Source organism: Protomyctophum parallelum (genome assembly GCF_964188405.1).
Source record: "Protomyctophum parallelum genome assembly, chromosome: 22".
In the NCBI taxonomy this organism is placed as follows: domain Eukaryota; kingdom Metazoa; phylum Chordata; class Actinopteri; order Myctophiformes; family Myctophidae; genus Protomyctophum; species Protomyctophum parallelum.
In genome coordinates, this window is record NC_139714.1 from 31,220,548 (window position 1) to 31,234,651 (window position 14,104).

General features: G+C 42.3%; 1 protein-coding gene across 1 annotated transcript in view; it reads right to left on the bottom strand.

Moving 5' to 3' along the window:
- LOC310853723 (proline-rich protein 5-like) overlaps window positions 1-12,440 on the bottom strand; it is a 21,533-nt gene extending 9,093 nt beyond the window's left edge. The window contains exons 1-5 of the mRNA XM_083758133.1: window positions 12,247-12,440; window positions 8,471-8,560; window positions 4,223-4,369; window positions 2,210-2,290; window positions 98-204 (exon numbers count right to left, since the gene is read on the bottom strand). Of these exons, the coding sequence (XP_083614259.1) occupies window positions 98-204; window positions 2,210-2,290; window positions 4,223-4,369; window positions 8,471-8,496 (361 nt within the window). The 5' untranslated portion in view covers window positions 8,497-8,560; window positions 12,247-12,440. The remainder of the gene's footprint in view (window positions 1-97; window positions 205-2,209; window positions 2,291-4,222; window positions 4,370-8,470; window positions 8,561-12,246) is intronic.
- Between the last annotated feature and the right edge of the window lie 1,664 nt (window positions 12,441-14,104).

Here is a 14,104-nt window from a genome sequence, read left to right on the forward strand (position 1 = left end):
CCAGTCTCTGTGTGTGTGTGTGTGTGTGTGTGTGTGTGTGTGTGTGTGTGTGTGTGTGCGTGTGTGTGTGCGTGCATGCGTGTGTGCGTGACTATACCTTCATAAAAGTGGATCTTGTCTCTCAGAATGACCATTCCTTTAGTCAACAGTTGATTCTGAAGGTATTCTGTGAAGAATGAACCCAACTCTGTCTTCAACAGCTGTCTACACACACACACACACACACACCCACACACACACAGACACGCAAAAATTAACAATCGGTCTTATTACTGTTCTATTGTGTGAATACCACACACGACAACGTTGAAAAGCCTTTGAACTGGTTTAAGGTATATTCAGTGATTTCACTTAATTCAAATATCACTTATTTTTTTGTTTTGTTGTGATAATCCTCCCTACTATAGAGTGTGCTGGCCATATAAGGAGTTCCTCCCTGTCCCCAGTTAACCCCTGGGGGTCAAAAGACCTTAGGTTTCGTTTTTGACTCTCTATCCTGATTGGACGAAAGGCTGGGTCCCACAGCCAAAAACGAAACCTAAGGTTTTTTGAGTGAAATCACTGAATATACCTTTAAGGTTATTATATTATATTATTGCGGCCGCAGGTCGCAGATAACTATGACATTGTGCATTATCCCTTATCCGCCAGTCAGTTGGTCACGCCCCATATATGGTCATGCCTCGCGACATAGCGTGATGTCATCAATATTAAGCCCATAGAGCGTCGCAGTCCCGCCCCCTACGAGGACCCAGGAAATAATTCCCCGTTCATTTTCCCCATACACATTTCAAAAGGTATTTATTTAACCCATTCTGACCTGAGATCAGATTCATACGAGGTTTCCACTGGACACACGCTGGTCTGACGAACCCATTCTGACCTGAGATCAGATTCATACGAGGTTTCCACTGGACACACACTGGTCTGATTAACCCATTCTGACCTGAGATCAGATTCTAAAAATGTCAGTCGCTCTTCGATTTTTCAAAAATAGCAGACCTACAAGCTCGTATCGCGCCACTCGGTGGCGCGATATGAGCTTGTAGGTCTGCTATTTTTCAATAGCTAAAGCATAACATGATGCTGACACCAAAATGGGTGCCCGTTCAGAATGGGTTAAAGACCTTTTAAGCCTCATATAAAGCCAACTCGAGTTGTGACAATTCCCTGTGTGTTGATCTGACCTCATCAAACCCTGTACACTCAAGACACGCTCCATATATATGGCCAGTATAGAATTCATTCCATATGTTGATCTGACCCCCCCATGCCAAAGCACCACTGCTTGCCCAGCAGTCTGCTGTCACCCAGGCGGATATGTTGATCTGACTCCCCGAGTAATTAATCGGCTTCAGGTCTTAATAGGTTAAAACTGAGGTGGTTCAAAAATATGTGACTCTACTGGCTCGCAGACTGATACTGTTGAATTGGAAACAAGCACAGGTTCCCACTCACACTACACTTATGAAAGATGTTATGCACTACTTGCAATTGGAAAAGATAAAGTTTGAATTGAGAGGGAGTGAAGATAGATTTTACCAGACATGGCAACCCTTCACATTGACCATTTCAATAGGTGCACGCTAACCCCTCCTACACAATAGATAACATATTAGAAAATTGGAAAGAAAAGTAAAGAAAAAAAAGGAACTGAGTATTTTTCTTTATTTTATTTTTTCTCATTTAAAAAGAGATGTCTGTAATTCAGTTAATTTACAACAACGTGTTGGGAAAGTTTTGAGAGCAAGTGTCTGTCCTGTGGTCTTTGTTTTGTTTGTCTGTGCACATTTGTCATTGTTTAACTGTTTTTTTGTTTTTATCACATTTATATATCTTTTTTATTATGTATTGTATGTGGAATTTACATTACCTGTCATTATCTTTCATTTTATATAACTGAATAACTCATTATTATTGTCAAAGATATTCTGAAGTTGTCATATACAAATAAAAACAGTATTAAAAAAAACAAAAAACTGAGGTGGTTCAGTGGTTAGCACTGTTGCCTCACTGCAAGAAAACACTGTTTGGGAACCGGTTGGAACAGGAGTAAGGACTGGCTCGTTCACTGTGGAGTTGGCACGTTCTCATCACCAAATGCGCGTTAGTGCCAGTGAGCAAGGCAGTAGTGTGAGAGCCGAACGGTGGCTGCAGTGCACCGCTGCTCAGACAGACAGACAGACAGACAGACAGACAGACAGGTCACCTGACTCCTTCATTGAGGTTGTACAGTTCATTCTCTCCCAGCTCTTTCCTCTGGAACACGGAGATCACTGCATTATGGATGCTGCGCACACACACGCGCGCACACGCACACGCACACACACACACACACACACACACACACACACACACACACACACACACACACACACACACACACACACACAATTACATTAGAGTCCTGTACCTGATGCTGATCTGAGCCTTACAGTCTATTCACTTGTTAGAACAGCAACATTACACCCAACAGTGTGTGTGTGTGTGTGTGTGTGTGTGTGTGTGCTCACGTGCATGTGTGTAGCTGATGGCAACAATACAGCATTCCACTAGTAATGTCTGACACAGTATGACATTCCATAGGAAATAACTCTCTCTCTCTCTCTCTCTCTCTCTCTTTGTCTCTCAATCCCTCTCTCTCTCTCCCTCTCTCCCTCTCCCTCTCCCTCTCCCTCTCCCTCTCCCTCTCCCTCTCCCTCTCCCTCTCCCTCTCCCTCTCCCTCTCCCTCTCTCTCTCCCTCTCCCTCTCCCTCTCCCTCTCTCTCTCCCTCTCTCTCTCCCTCTCTCTCTCTCTCTCTCTCTCTCTCTCTCTCTGGAAAAACAGAGAGGTAGATCTTTGTCTCAATTAAGAGGTGATGGCAGATCATGGCATTTTCATCTAGGTGACTTAATTCTTTATATTGTTCCGGTTCCAATTTTGTCCGCTCATTTCTTTGTATCATCGCTTCCAATTTCACTTGTTTAATCTGTCTGTCTTGCCTGAGATCTCTATCCTGATCATTGGATATCCTGATTTGAAAATGCATTTTCTGTTAAATAAAGAGGCAGAGAAACAGGGAGACCACTGTTACTGAACAGACACTCTTTTAGAGTTCTCATCGGGCTGAAAATTAAGGCCCGGCTCTACCCTACCCTAACTGGGTCGGCCAGAAGCTCGGGTCGGCCCTAACAATTATCATCATCACTGAAAAAACCAGAGAGGGAAAAAAAAGAAACATCGCCTGTAGGCAGCACCAGTGGCTCAAAGTATAGTGCAGTGAAAGAATGGACATAATAATATTTGGCGGAATGGTAACTTCACATCTTCAGTTGTTCAGTTGTTCTGCACAAAATAGGCTAAAAATAGACCTACAGCCTACAGGCTACAGTGAAATCCCTGCCGTTGTCATGCATCTCTCATTCTCTCTCCGTCTCTCTCTCTCTGTCTCTCTCTCTGTCTCTCTCTGTCTCTCTCTCACTCACTCACTCACTCCCTGACGTTCTCGCTTGCTGGCTGCAACAGTGGTCACTGCAAAGTTCTTTTTACTGAATTCTGATGATAATGTAGGTATGAACCACTGTTAAAAAGGTAGGCGGGCTCAAACCGGCTACGCCGGAATTAGAGTGACTATACTACTACTAATAAAATAACAAAAACAACGGCCGCAAGGTTTTGACAGAGAAACATACACGTTACCAAAAAAATCACACCAGTGTGAACAGAGTGGTGCAACTCCCGTCTATTGGTTCTCTGTATCGTTCCAATTTGTATCGTCCAATTTCTTCTCTGTATCGTTCCAATTTCTTCTCTGTATCGTTCCAATTTCTTCTCTGTACTCTGGTGCCCCCTACTGGTATAAATAAGTAACATACTCGTGCTCACTTATACAAACATACATACAGGTACCTACCTACCTACCTAGGTACACGGACGTTGCTGGATGTAGGAGTGGTTGCGCCACTCAAAAAAGGAAACGTTAAGGGGTTGAAGGGAGGGTTTCACCTGACAAATGTCAAGATGTCTTGTTTTTTCCCTACTTTTCCAGTGATCAATGGATTATGGCCATGATATTACGGTAAGAAAACAGGTTTTCTGGAACTCTCTTTTAGCAACTCAAGCCCTGACGTACGGTGTCAGGCAAAAAAAAAACACACACACAACACACACACACACACACACACACACACACACACACACACGCACACACCCACCCACCCACATGCGCAGGTACACCTTTACCTGTTCCAGGTGGCGTTGGCTCCTGCTCTCCTCTGCTGTGTCCCTCTGTCTCTGCTGGACTCGTCTGTCCCGCCCTTCTCTGATCTCCTGTCAGACAACTCTGTGAGGCTGGAGGAGGAACCGCCATACTTAAACCTGTGTAGACTCCTGAACCGAGAGAGAGAGAGAGAGAGAGAGAATTCATCAGTCACATTCTGTCTCTGTAGATTTCAGATTTTTGAGTGGTGCCAACCGCCTCCATCAAGTGACTTTGTGTGTACGTCTGTCTGAGTATGACCCATTGACCCCGCCCCCCCCCCCCCCCCCCCCCACACACACACACACACACAAGCACACGCCAGGAAGAAGGGATCATTACAACCCTCATGCTTAGGTCAACAACCAAAGGCAGTAAATATAACAATAAAGGTATAGTTGCACTGCTCAGTTCATACCTGCTGTGCGATTCTTATTGAAGGGATAGTCCCTTGAGATGCAGCATCTCATTTTTTGAGGGGGTCCCGTAAAAAAACATCAACAAGATACATGATACAGTAGACGTATACAGATGCATTCATGCACAGAGAGCTTGCTCCCCCTCAACCACCCACCCCACTAGGGATGTACCGATGGGACATTTTGGCCAATATCGATATCCGATATAATGAATTGCTGTTATGGCCGATAACCGATGGCTATTCTGAAAAAAGGCTTAGAAACACTGAAATAAAAAAAATAAAAAAGCAATTCCAAAAAGGGATGCACCATTATTGGCCTATATCCCAACATTATGAATGTAGTACATTTATTTTCAAATGTTCCAACTTCCAACTTCAGACTCTTTTGAAAGCTTCCCCAGAAAACACTGATAGAATTTGCAGCCTTCACCATCACAAAGGCTTTTATTTATTTATTTTTCAACATAATTATTATAAAATAATAATAATATCTGCTAAAACCGATATATTATTTTACCGATACCGATTACCGATATATTGGTTTAACCCCTTTTGGTGTTAGCATTATGTTATGCTTTAGCTATTGAAAAATAGCAGATCTACAAGCGCCAGATCTGCTATCTACAAGATCTGAGCTACGAGCTACGAGCTACGAGCTTGTGGGTCTGCTATTTTTGAAAAATCGAAGAACCACTGACATAGAAACATAGCTTTTTCAGAAAACTGTAAGGATGTAGAAGACATTTTTAGAATCTGATCTCCGGTCAAAATGGGTTAAGACCAATATCGTCCGATACTGATGTGTTGACCGATTGCCCATCCCTACACATCACCAACAGCCACCACATCATCAACTGAGGTTGGCAACAGAGGAAAGAAGGGCAAATACTGTACATCAGCGTATTGTATGTCCTTACAGGTAGCCTACTGTAGACTGGGCAGACAACTGGTCAGACCTCAATGCTGTGCTCATGCTGTAAACAGAAGTAAACTTTCTGCTGCCCTGTGAGAAATTCAACAGAAGTGTTCCTCAAACTTGAACATCTGTTTGAGAGCAACAAAAAGCTCATTGCTGCTCATTGGCAAGTTGCAACCAAACAAGAGTCCTCGCGCCACGGCCTCAGAGATAAGGTTTAGTTCTTTGTGGCTCTGTGATTGTATTACCATCTCATTATAATATTATTACTTATACTTTGTATATTTTATCACAATTACTGGTTTTATCTTTCACAATACTTTGGCCCAAAGACGTGCCGTTTTAGCAGATAACTGCTACACTGATCTCTCTTCTGGAGACTTCCTTATCCAACTAGCCCATTCTGACCTGAGATCAGATTCATACGAGGTTTCCACTGGACACACACTGGTCTGATTAACCCATTCTGACCTGAGATCAGATTCTAGAAATGTCAGTCGCTCTTCGATTTAAAAAAAATAGCAGACCTACAAGCTCGTATCGCGCCACTCGGTGGCGCGCTATGAGCTTGTAGATCTGCTATTTTTCAATAGCTAAAGCATAACATGATGCTAACACCAAAATGGGTGCCCGTTCAGAATGGGCTAGACTAGAGGAAGGTCATTTTACATACAGTATGTAGATGCTATTGCCAGACAGTAAAAGTATCAATACTGCAATGTACGTAGAACTACTCCGTTACATGTAAAATTTCGGAATTCAAAATTTACTTGAGCAAAAGTATAGGCATCAAAATGTAGTAAAGTACCACATGCGACACATTGTGAGCTTGTGGATCTGCTAATTTCAAATGGCCGAACTGTATAGGCTATAGGGCTATAAGTGGATAATTATGTTAAGTAACTATAGTTACTTATACTTATACTTACTTATAGTTACTATAGTAACTCAAGTTTTCAGATAAATGCAGTGGAGTAAATTTGGATCCGAGATGTAGGCATGTAGCAGTAAGTAGAAGACAAGTGCAATATAAAAGTATTGCTAATTGGAAATACTCAAGTAAAGTACAAACACCTCAAATTTGTACTGTACTAAAATAAATGTACTTAGTTACTTTCCACCACTGTTGCCAGAGACACTGGACTCCAAGTGGAAGACCTGGCCAAGGCAATGGTAGATAAACCAGAGTAGCACGCCTGACTGTCTTTCATCTCAACTGTAGTCCATGGTGATGATGACTTTGTTATTGTTATACTTGGTTATCATAAAATCATAATGTTAAAAAACTAAAAATGTACTTGTATGTTTGGTAATAGCAGTGACAAACATCCAACATAATCTCTACATGCAACATTTTTCAGATAACATAAAAAAAAAGAAAAAAACACCAACCAATGCATGTACAGATTAGGCCCATTGATAATTGACTAAATTGGGGTGAAACATTAACCACTTAAACTTAGTTGGCCCGAGGTCCCTTAGGGCTCTAGACTTGGTCTGCTTCTTTTCCCCCCTCTGCCCCAAATCTCTTTGCTTTGAAAATAGTCAACCTACAAGCTCACAACCGGCTATCTGTCCAGAATGTTCAGCACAGAATAGGGATGTGGTCAAGGTTCAAGGTTGTCTTTATTTGTCTCCCTTGGGAGAAATTTGTCTTGGAGACAGAGTCACAGCTGCATACAAATAACAGACACGTTCACATAGGAAAAGGAAAAACACCATGAAGAAACACCCAACATACACAAAACAGAGATATTGCACACATTCCCTTGGTCAAAATGTAATGAATAAACTAATATGGAATATGATGTGTTCACTCATTGTCAGACAGGTGCGAAGTTGAACTAGACAGAGGTGCACTTCCTCCTTGTGAATCATACAACCAGAATACAGAACAATACAGATCTTTGGAAACACTTTCACCAATAAATAATAACTTCTGAAGCTTCTCAAGAACAACAGTTGCACGTATCGATTTATCAATGATAATGGAGCTGTGATTGGTCTACTTTTGAGGACAGACTTTAGAGTGAGTGCATAATACAACCCTTTTCCTAGTGAAAAAAGAAATCACACAAGTGAGCTGTGTCTCTTATCATGATGATGATGAACGTCATCGTGCATCCCTTTTTCAGGGCCACATGGCCTAAATGTTTATTCATACGGAACCTAGTTGACCGAGGGGGCACCGCACCCACTATCAACTATCACTATCTATCTATAGTGTTTTGGATTTGGTAATAGTTTATTTGGAATAAAACTTGGCTGCCACATGACGTCACAGGGGAGGCACACACAAAGCCACGTTGGAGCGGCTAGCAGTGCTCAAAAATAAATAATTGAGACAAAGAGAGAGAGAGAGAGAGAGAGAGAGAGAGAGAGAGAGAGTTACTGAGAGGGACGAGGACAGAGGGTAGAGGAATGTATGGTTGACTGACAGACAGACAGACGGACGGACGGACGGGCGGGCGGACGGACGGACGGACGGACGGACGGACGGAGGAAGGAAAACCAAAACAGAGATGGAACTCCTGTTGTCTCTCTCCCCCCTCTCTCTCTCTCTCTCTTTCTCTCTCTCTCTCTCAGAACAAAGGGACCTTTTAGAACGGGAAGGGGGGCGGGGGGGGTGGGGGAGGGGGTGTTGCACAGGCAGGAGGGGGGAAGTATTTAAAGGTGACACACACGTTTCACTTCCTCAGTCTGAGAGCCAGAAAGATACAGAGAAAGAAGAATGGAAGGCGGAGGGGGGCATGAGAGAAGTGTGTGTGTGTGTGTGTGTGTGTGTGTGTGTGTGTGTGTGTGTGTGTGTGTGTGTGTGTGTGTGTGTGTGTGTGTGTGTGTGTGTGCGTGCGTGCGTCATATGCGTGATATGTGTGTGTGCGTGGGTACTCCTACCTTCTTAATGAACCTTCACGTTCCATGTGGGTTTAGATAGAAGGCCGCAACCTAGCAACCACCTAGCAACCGCCAACAACCAATCAGCATCTGTCAAAAATAATGACAAAAACATTCGGCTAAGATGACAACCTCACAATACTAACAATATTAATAGCACTAATAGTAGTAAGTAAGTACTGGCTGTAACAGTACTAACTAGACTAACAGACTAACAATATAGCAGTATAGTAATAAGTAATACAAGTATTAGTAGTACTATGTATGTACTGACAGCACTAAATACTACACATACATTATTATTAATAGAACTAACTTTACCAATGCAATAACAGTCAGATATGTGTCTCTACAGTCAACACTCAATCATCTGGTGGACTGTAATCAAAATAATGGTAAGAGAAGATATTTGATGGCACACACGCACGCACGCACAGAATGTCACACTAACTGTAGCCTAGCTTATCTGTGTCTTCAAGTTTATAAATACAACATGCGTTTGATTCTGTATCAGAATTACTGAACATTCTGTTATAACTTGCAAGCTCCACTTGACCTACTGTATGTGTGTGACTCTCTCTCACACACACACACACAGCAGGCAAGCAGGCGCACGCACGCACGCACACACGTGCTTGCGCAGACGTACATGCATGGAGGCATGCCGGGAGATGGAAATACACACTTTGTAATATTATGAGAGGGGTTGAGGGAGAATGGTTAATAGAAGTGGTACTGTTCAACAGAGAGATAAAGAGAGCGAGGTAGAGAGAGAGGAGTGTGTGTGTGTGTGTGTGTGTTCAATCTTTTCATAACCATAAATCAAAGTCCAAACGGGCTGTATTATTTGGAGTAGACATTATTACCTTTGTGCATGTGTAGTGACCTGGCAGCAGCCTTATTCCAGCAGGTCAGATGTTAGATAACATGCAGCTACAGTACATGTTTCATTACAATGGAGGGATTCAAACACACAAACAGCTATACCGCCTGCAGCCCATTAACGGTTTCAGTGGCCTTGCTCAAGGGCACTTCAGCACGGTGGAACCTGAAGCCAGGAACCTCTCAGCTCTCACATTAACGTAACGCCAGTGAATTACGCGCACCTACCATGAACTTGAAGACAGGGACCTCTACCATTAACGCCAATGAATTTACATCCAACCAAACGTTTAAGCTTTTCTCAAAAATGAATGCCCTGTTTTATACCGTACATTGTCGCACGTACATTTGCTTTAAGTACTGTACAACTTTGTGGTACTTTTTTTGCGTTACTGGAGTATTTCCAATTTGCAATACTTTTACTTCTACTCCACTACATCTCGGAGGCTAATATCTTTTACTTAGAATACTTTTACTTCTACTCCACTACATCTCGGAGGCTAATATATTTTACTTAGAATACTTTTATTCCACTACAACTACGTTAGTTACTAGTTATTTTGTAGATATTGACCATTATTACAAAACATTCATTAACCCATTCTGAACGGGAACCCATTCTGAACGGGAACCCATTTTGGTGTTAGCATCATGTTATGCTTTAGCTATTGAAAAATAGCAGATCTACAAGCTCATAGCGCGCCACCGAGAGGCGCGCTATGAGCTTGTAGGTCTGTTATTTTTGAAAAATCGAAGAACGACTGACATTTTTGGAATCTGATCTCAGGTCAGAATGGGTTAATCAGACCAGTGTGTGTGTGTGTCCAGTGGAAACCTCGTATGAATCTGATCTCAGGTCAGAATGAGTTAACCATTAACATTAATTTACTTTTGGTACTTCAAGTATAGTTTGCGGCCAATATATATTTGTACTTTTATTTCAAGTACATTTTGAATACAGGACTTGTAACAGTATATCTGCATTGCCAGTATTGATCTCTCTAGGTGGTCATCCTGGTTCTCCATACATCTGGTTCTCCATACATCTGGTTCTCCATACATCTGGCCAGTCCGTTGGTACTTTGCGCTCCTGCGTCTTGAGTACATCCACATTATGTTAACCCATTCTGACCTGAGATCAGATTCATATGAGGTTCTTCGATTTTTCAAAAAATAGCAGACCTACAAGCTCGTATCTATGAGCTTGTAGATCTGCTATTTTTCAATAGCTAAAGCATAACATAATGCCAACACCAAAACGGGTTCCCGTTCAGAATGGGTTAATGTGGGATGTCCTCTTGATTCGATGCCCATGTGTTGGTTCCCACAGCACCAATTTGCTGGCTGGCAGTTCTTGATGTCTTTGGTGCACTCCTACCGATACTGCACGTAACATTCTGGTGTAGCACCCATACTTTATTACTTGTACTTAAGTACACAGTACTCTTCCATCACCGGTTAGTATCGTACTATCTGGGTGCTCAGTGGTTTCATTTTATGCTCTCAAGAGTAAAAAGAATCCTGTCAGGTGTAAAGGAGCGACTTGGACACTCAGGCATGAAGGAAGCATGAGTTCAAGTCCGTTGCTCTCCCCATGTCCCCCATATATGGGGACTAGGTTGGTGGAGGGTGTGTAGAGCCCAGGATCACATTAGGTAATTGACACAGGGGTGAAGAAATGGGTTACAAAATCGTTTAAATTTAAAATGAGTAAAGAAATCCATAAGGGTCCATTTGGTTACCAACTCTCCATCATTTAACTGGGGTCCACCTGGGACCCCCTCAAGGACCACTGGTGGTCCCCGGACCACTGATTGAAAACCACTGCTCTACACGAACACAATTGGCGTGTGGGAAGCCGTGCGGCGAGGGTGTTAAAAGGTTTTTTTACGGTCCCTTACACCATAGTGGACAAGTGGCTTTTCATCAGACAAATATTGAACCAATACAAAATATTAATAGTTTTTTAATTTAATTTAATTAAGAGCTTGTTGGATTCATTGGAATACAGGTTATTATTATTATTATTATTATTAATGTATTTATTTATTCATTTCCTGAAAGTAACGGTTTTGGACATAAATAAGGTTTCCAGCGACAATATGCTTCTGAGTATAACTTTAGTCTCAAAATATTCATGTAGGCTATATATCCTCTAGCAGTCTAGCTGGAGGAAAATAATATTGCTCAAACCAGAGATCTCAGCTCAACTCCCTGCTAAATCTACGTAGCTCTGGTCCATCCATAGCATTATTAGGGTTTATGTACCAGAGCTATGCTAAATCATGTTTTTCCCTCATTGAAGGAGTCCCCTCACCCTTTTTTACACTAATCCTCAGCATTACACTAGAATAAGACCGTCCATTTGGATGTGTGTAGTGAACAGCAGACTGCACAGTGCACTGTTGTAGGCTACAATATAGGAAATAAAGCTGCAAACCAGAATTTATTTTAACTGAATGAAATGAATCTGTAGGTTCGAATGGAGGTGGTCAATCTCTCTTCTCTTTCATTGAGAAATACAGACCGCATGGGGTCGGGTATGGACACCTACTGCAGGTTGGTTGACTGACAAGTAGTATAACAATGCAACTCATAACATGCAAGTAGGCTATCCTATTGCAGCTTGTTGCTTTAAGATAGAATTCTGGATTACAGAGTAGAATAGAAGTTTCACAGCTGCCTGTGAAACTCAACAAGGTGAATGCAATTACCGTAAAATGCAGAAGGAAAACCAGCCAGCTGAGCCAGGGGACTATAGTTGGCAACCACAGTTGAGTTTTAAACATTTATCTGAAAAATACTATCCGTGTCCACACAGACAAGAAGCACAACTTTTAACTAAACTGAACAAAAAGTGAACAAAATGCACACGAAGCCATTCAAACACTGACCTTGTCAGAAAGAGCCGCTCTCCTCTTCTTTAGAAACGTTGGAAAACGGGACAGACATCTACTGAAAGTGACTCAAACCGTCTTAAAAACGTTCAAAAAGTTATAAATCTTAAAGTTTGACAAACGGCAGAGGGCAGACAGACGAGAATTACAAGGTTTTAACGGTCCGTGGTGTTTAGAGTTTAAGTGACAGCACAGTACAGTATGACAGAACTGGATTAAAGTGACATGGGGAGAAGTGAGATCCCACCACAGTAGCGGAGAGAGAGAGAGAGAGAGAGAGAGAGAGAGAGAGGTTCAGTTCTCTCTCCTCCTCCTCCTCCTCCCCGCCGTGAGGAAGTGAAACGAGAGAGAGAGAGAGAGAGAGAGAAGGGGGGGGGGGGGGGGGGGAGCAATGGATAGATTCTCAAACGTTTTGTTACATTTCATTCATTAAATTCAACATTCTTTGGTGGTAGGGTATCAGTGGTGGAAAAAAGTACTATTTACTAAATAGTAAAAGCTAGGCTATACCAATAGCCTATGCCTATATAATATATATATATATGCTACAATATATATTACATATATATATTATATTATTATTATATATTACTATATACTACAATGTAAACGCTCAAGTAATACAAGTAAGGGCCATTATGCAGAGTGTCGACCCATTTCACTTATCATAATGTTTCAAAAATTTTGTTTTTGTTTTTAATTGTAGTGGCGCAGAAGTAAAAGTAGGCCTATTGAACATTGGAAATACTCAAGTAGGCCCAGTATAAGGGCTAGTAAAAGTAGGCCTACCTCACCTAGGCTCAGTACCTGATAGGAAAAACAACAGCAGTGCATAAATGGTTTATTTTGTTTGACTTCATTTATCATTAAAACACTCAAACTTGTAGATCAAGCTTGTTGAGAGACAATATGTTGTGGAAATGGAGAGAGAGGCCCGCCTCCTTTCTCTCATCGTATCTTGGTTTATAACAGCTAAAGTCTATTCCAGGGCAAGATTCCATTGGCAACACCATAAACACACACACACACACACACACGCACACGCACACGCACACGCACACGCACACGCACACGCACACGCACACGCACACGCACACGCACACACACACACACACACACACACACACACACACACACACACACACACACACACACACACACACACACACACACACACCTGTAAAAATACCACTTACCAAATAGGTCACTGATCACTGCACAACGTATAAACATTCTTATTATTGTTTCCACGCACATGCGTGCACACACAATCAATCCATTTCTATAGACTCCAGTGTGTGTGTGTGTGCGTGTGCGTGCATGTATGTGTGTTCAGCCAGCCATGCTTCCAGTCCTGCTCCTACAGTAAATGAATGATGTCTTTCTGTTTGTTCAGAGACTTTTTCCTCCCTGGATGGCATACGCCCGCACGCCCGCACGCACGCACGCACGCACGCACGCACGCACGCACGCACGCACGCACGCACGCACGCACGCACGCACGCACGCACGCACGCCTCTTTCTGACACCTTTAGCCCCAGATGATTGGACACACAATTCAATTCAATTCAAAGGGCTTTATTGGCATGAGAAAACATACGTTTACATTGCCAAAGCAGAAAGAACAATACAGCAATACAATCAAAACAAAAACAAAAATTATGTACTTTGTCAGATTCTTCAATAGATCAACTTCTATGTACCAAGATCACTCAATGCAGGTATAGTGCAGGCATATACACAATTAGTCTTTACGGTGGTTGTGACACACAAGGAAGTCTTTCCTTCCTGGTTACTGTCACTGTGGTGATGAAGAGAGGAGAGGAGAGGAGTTTTTGTAATCATGTAACCCTC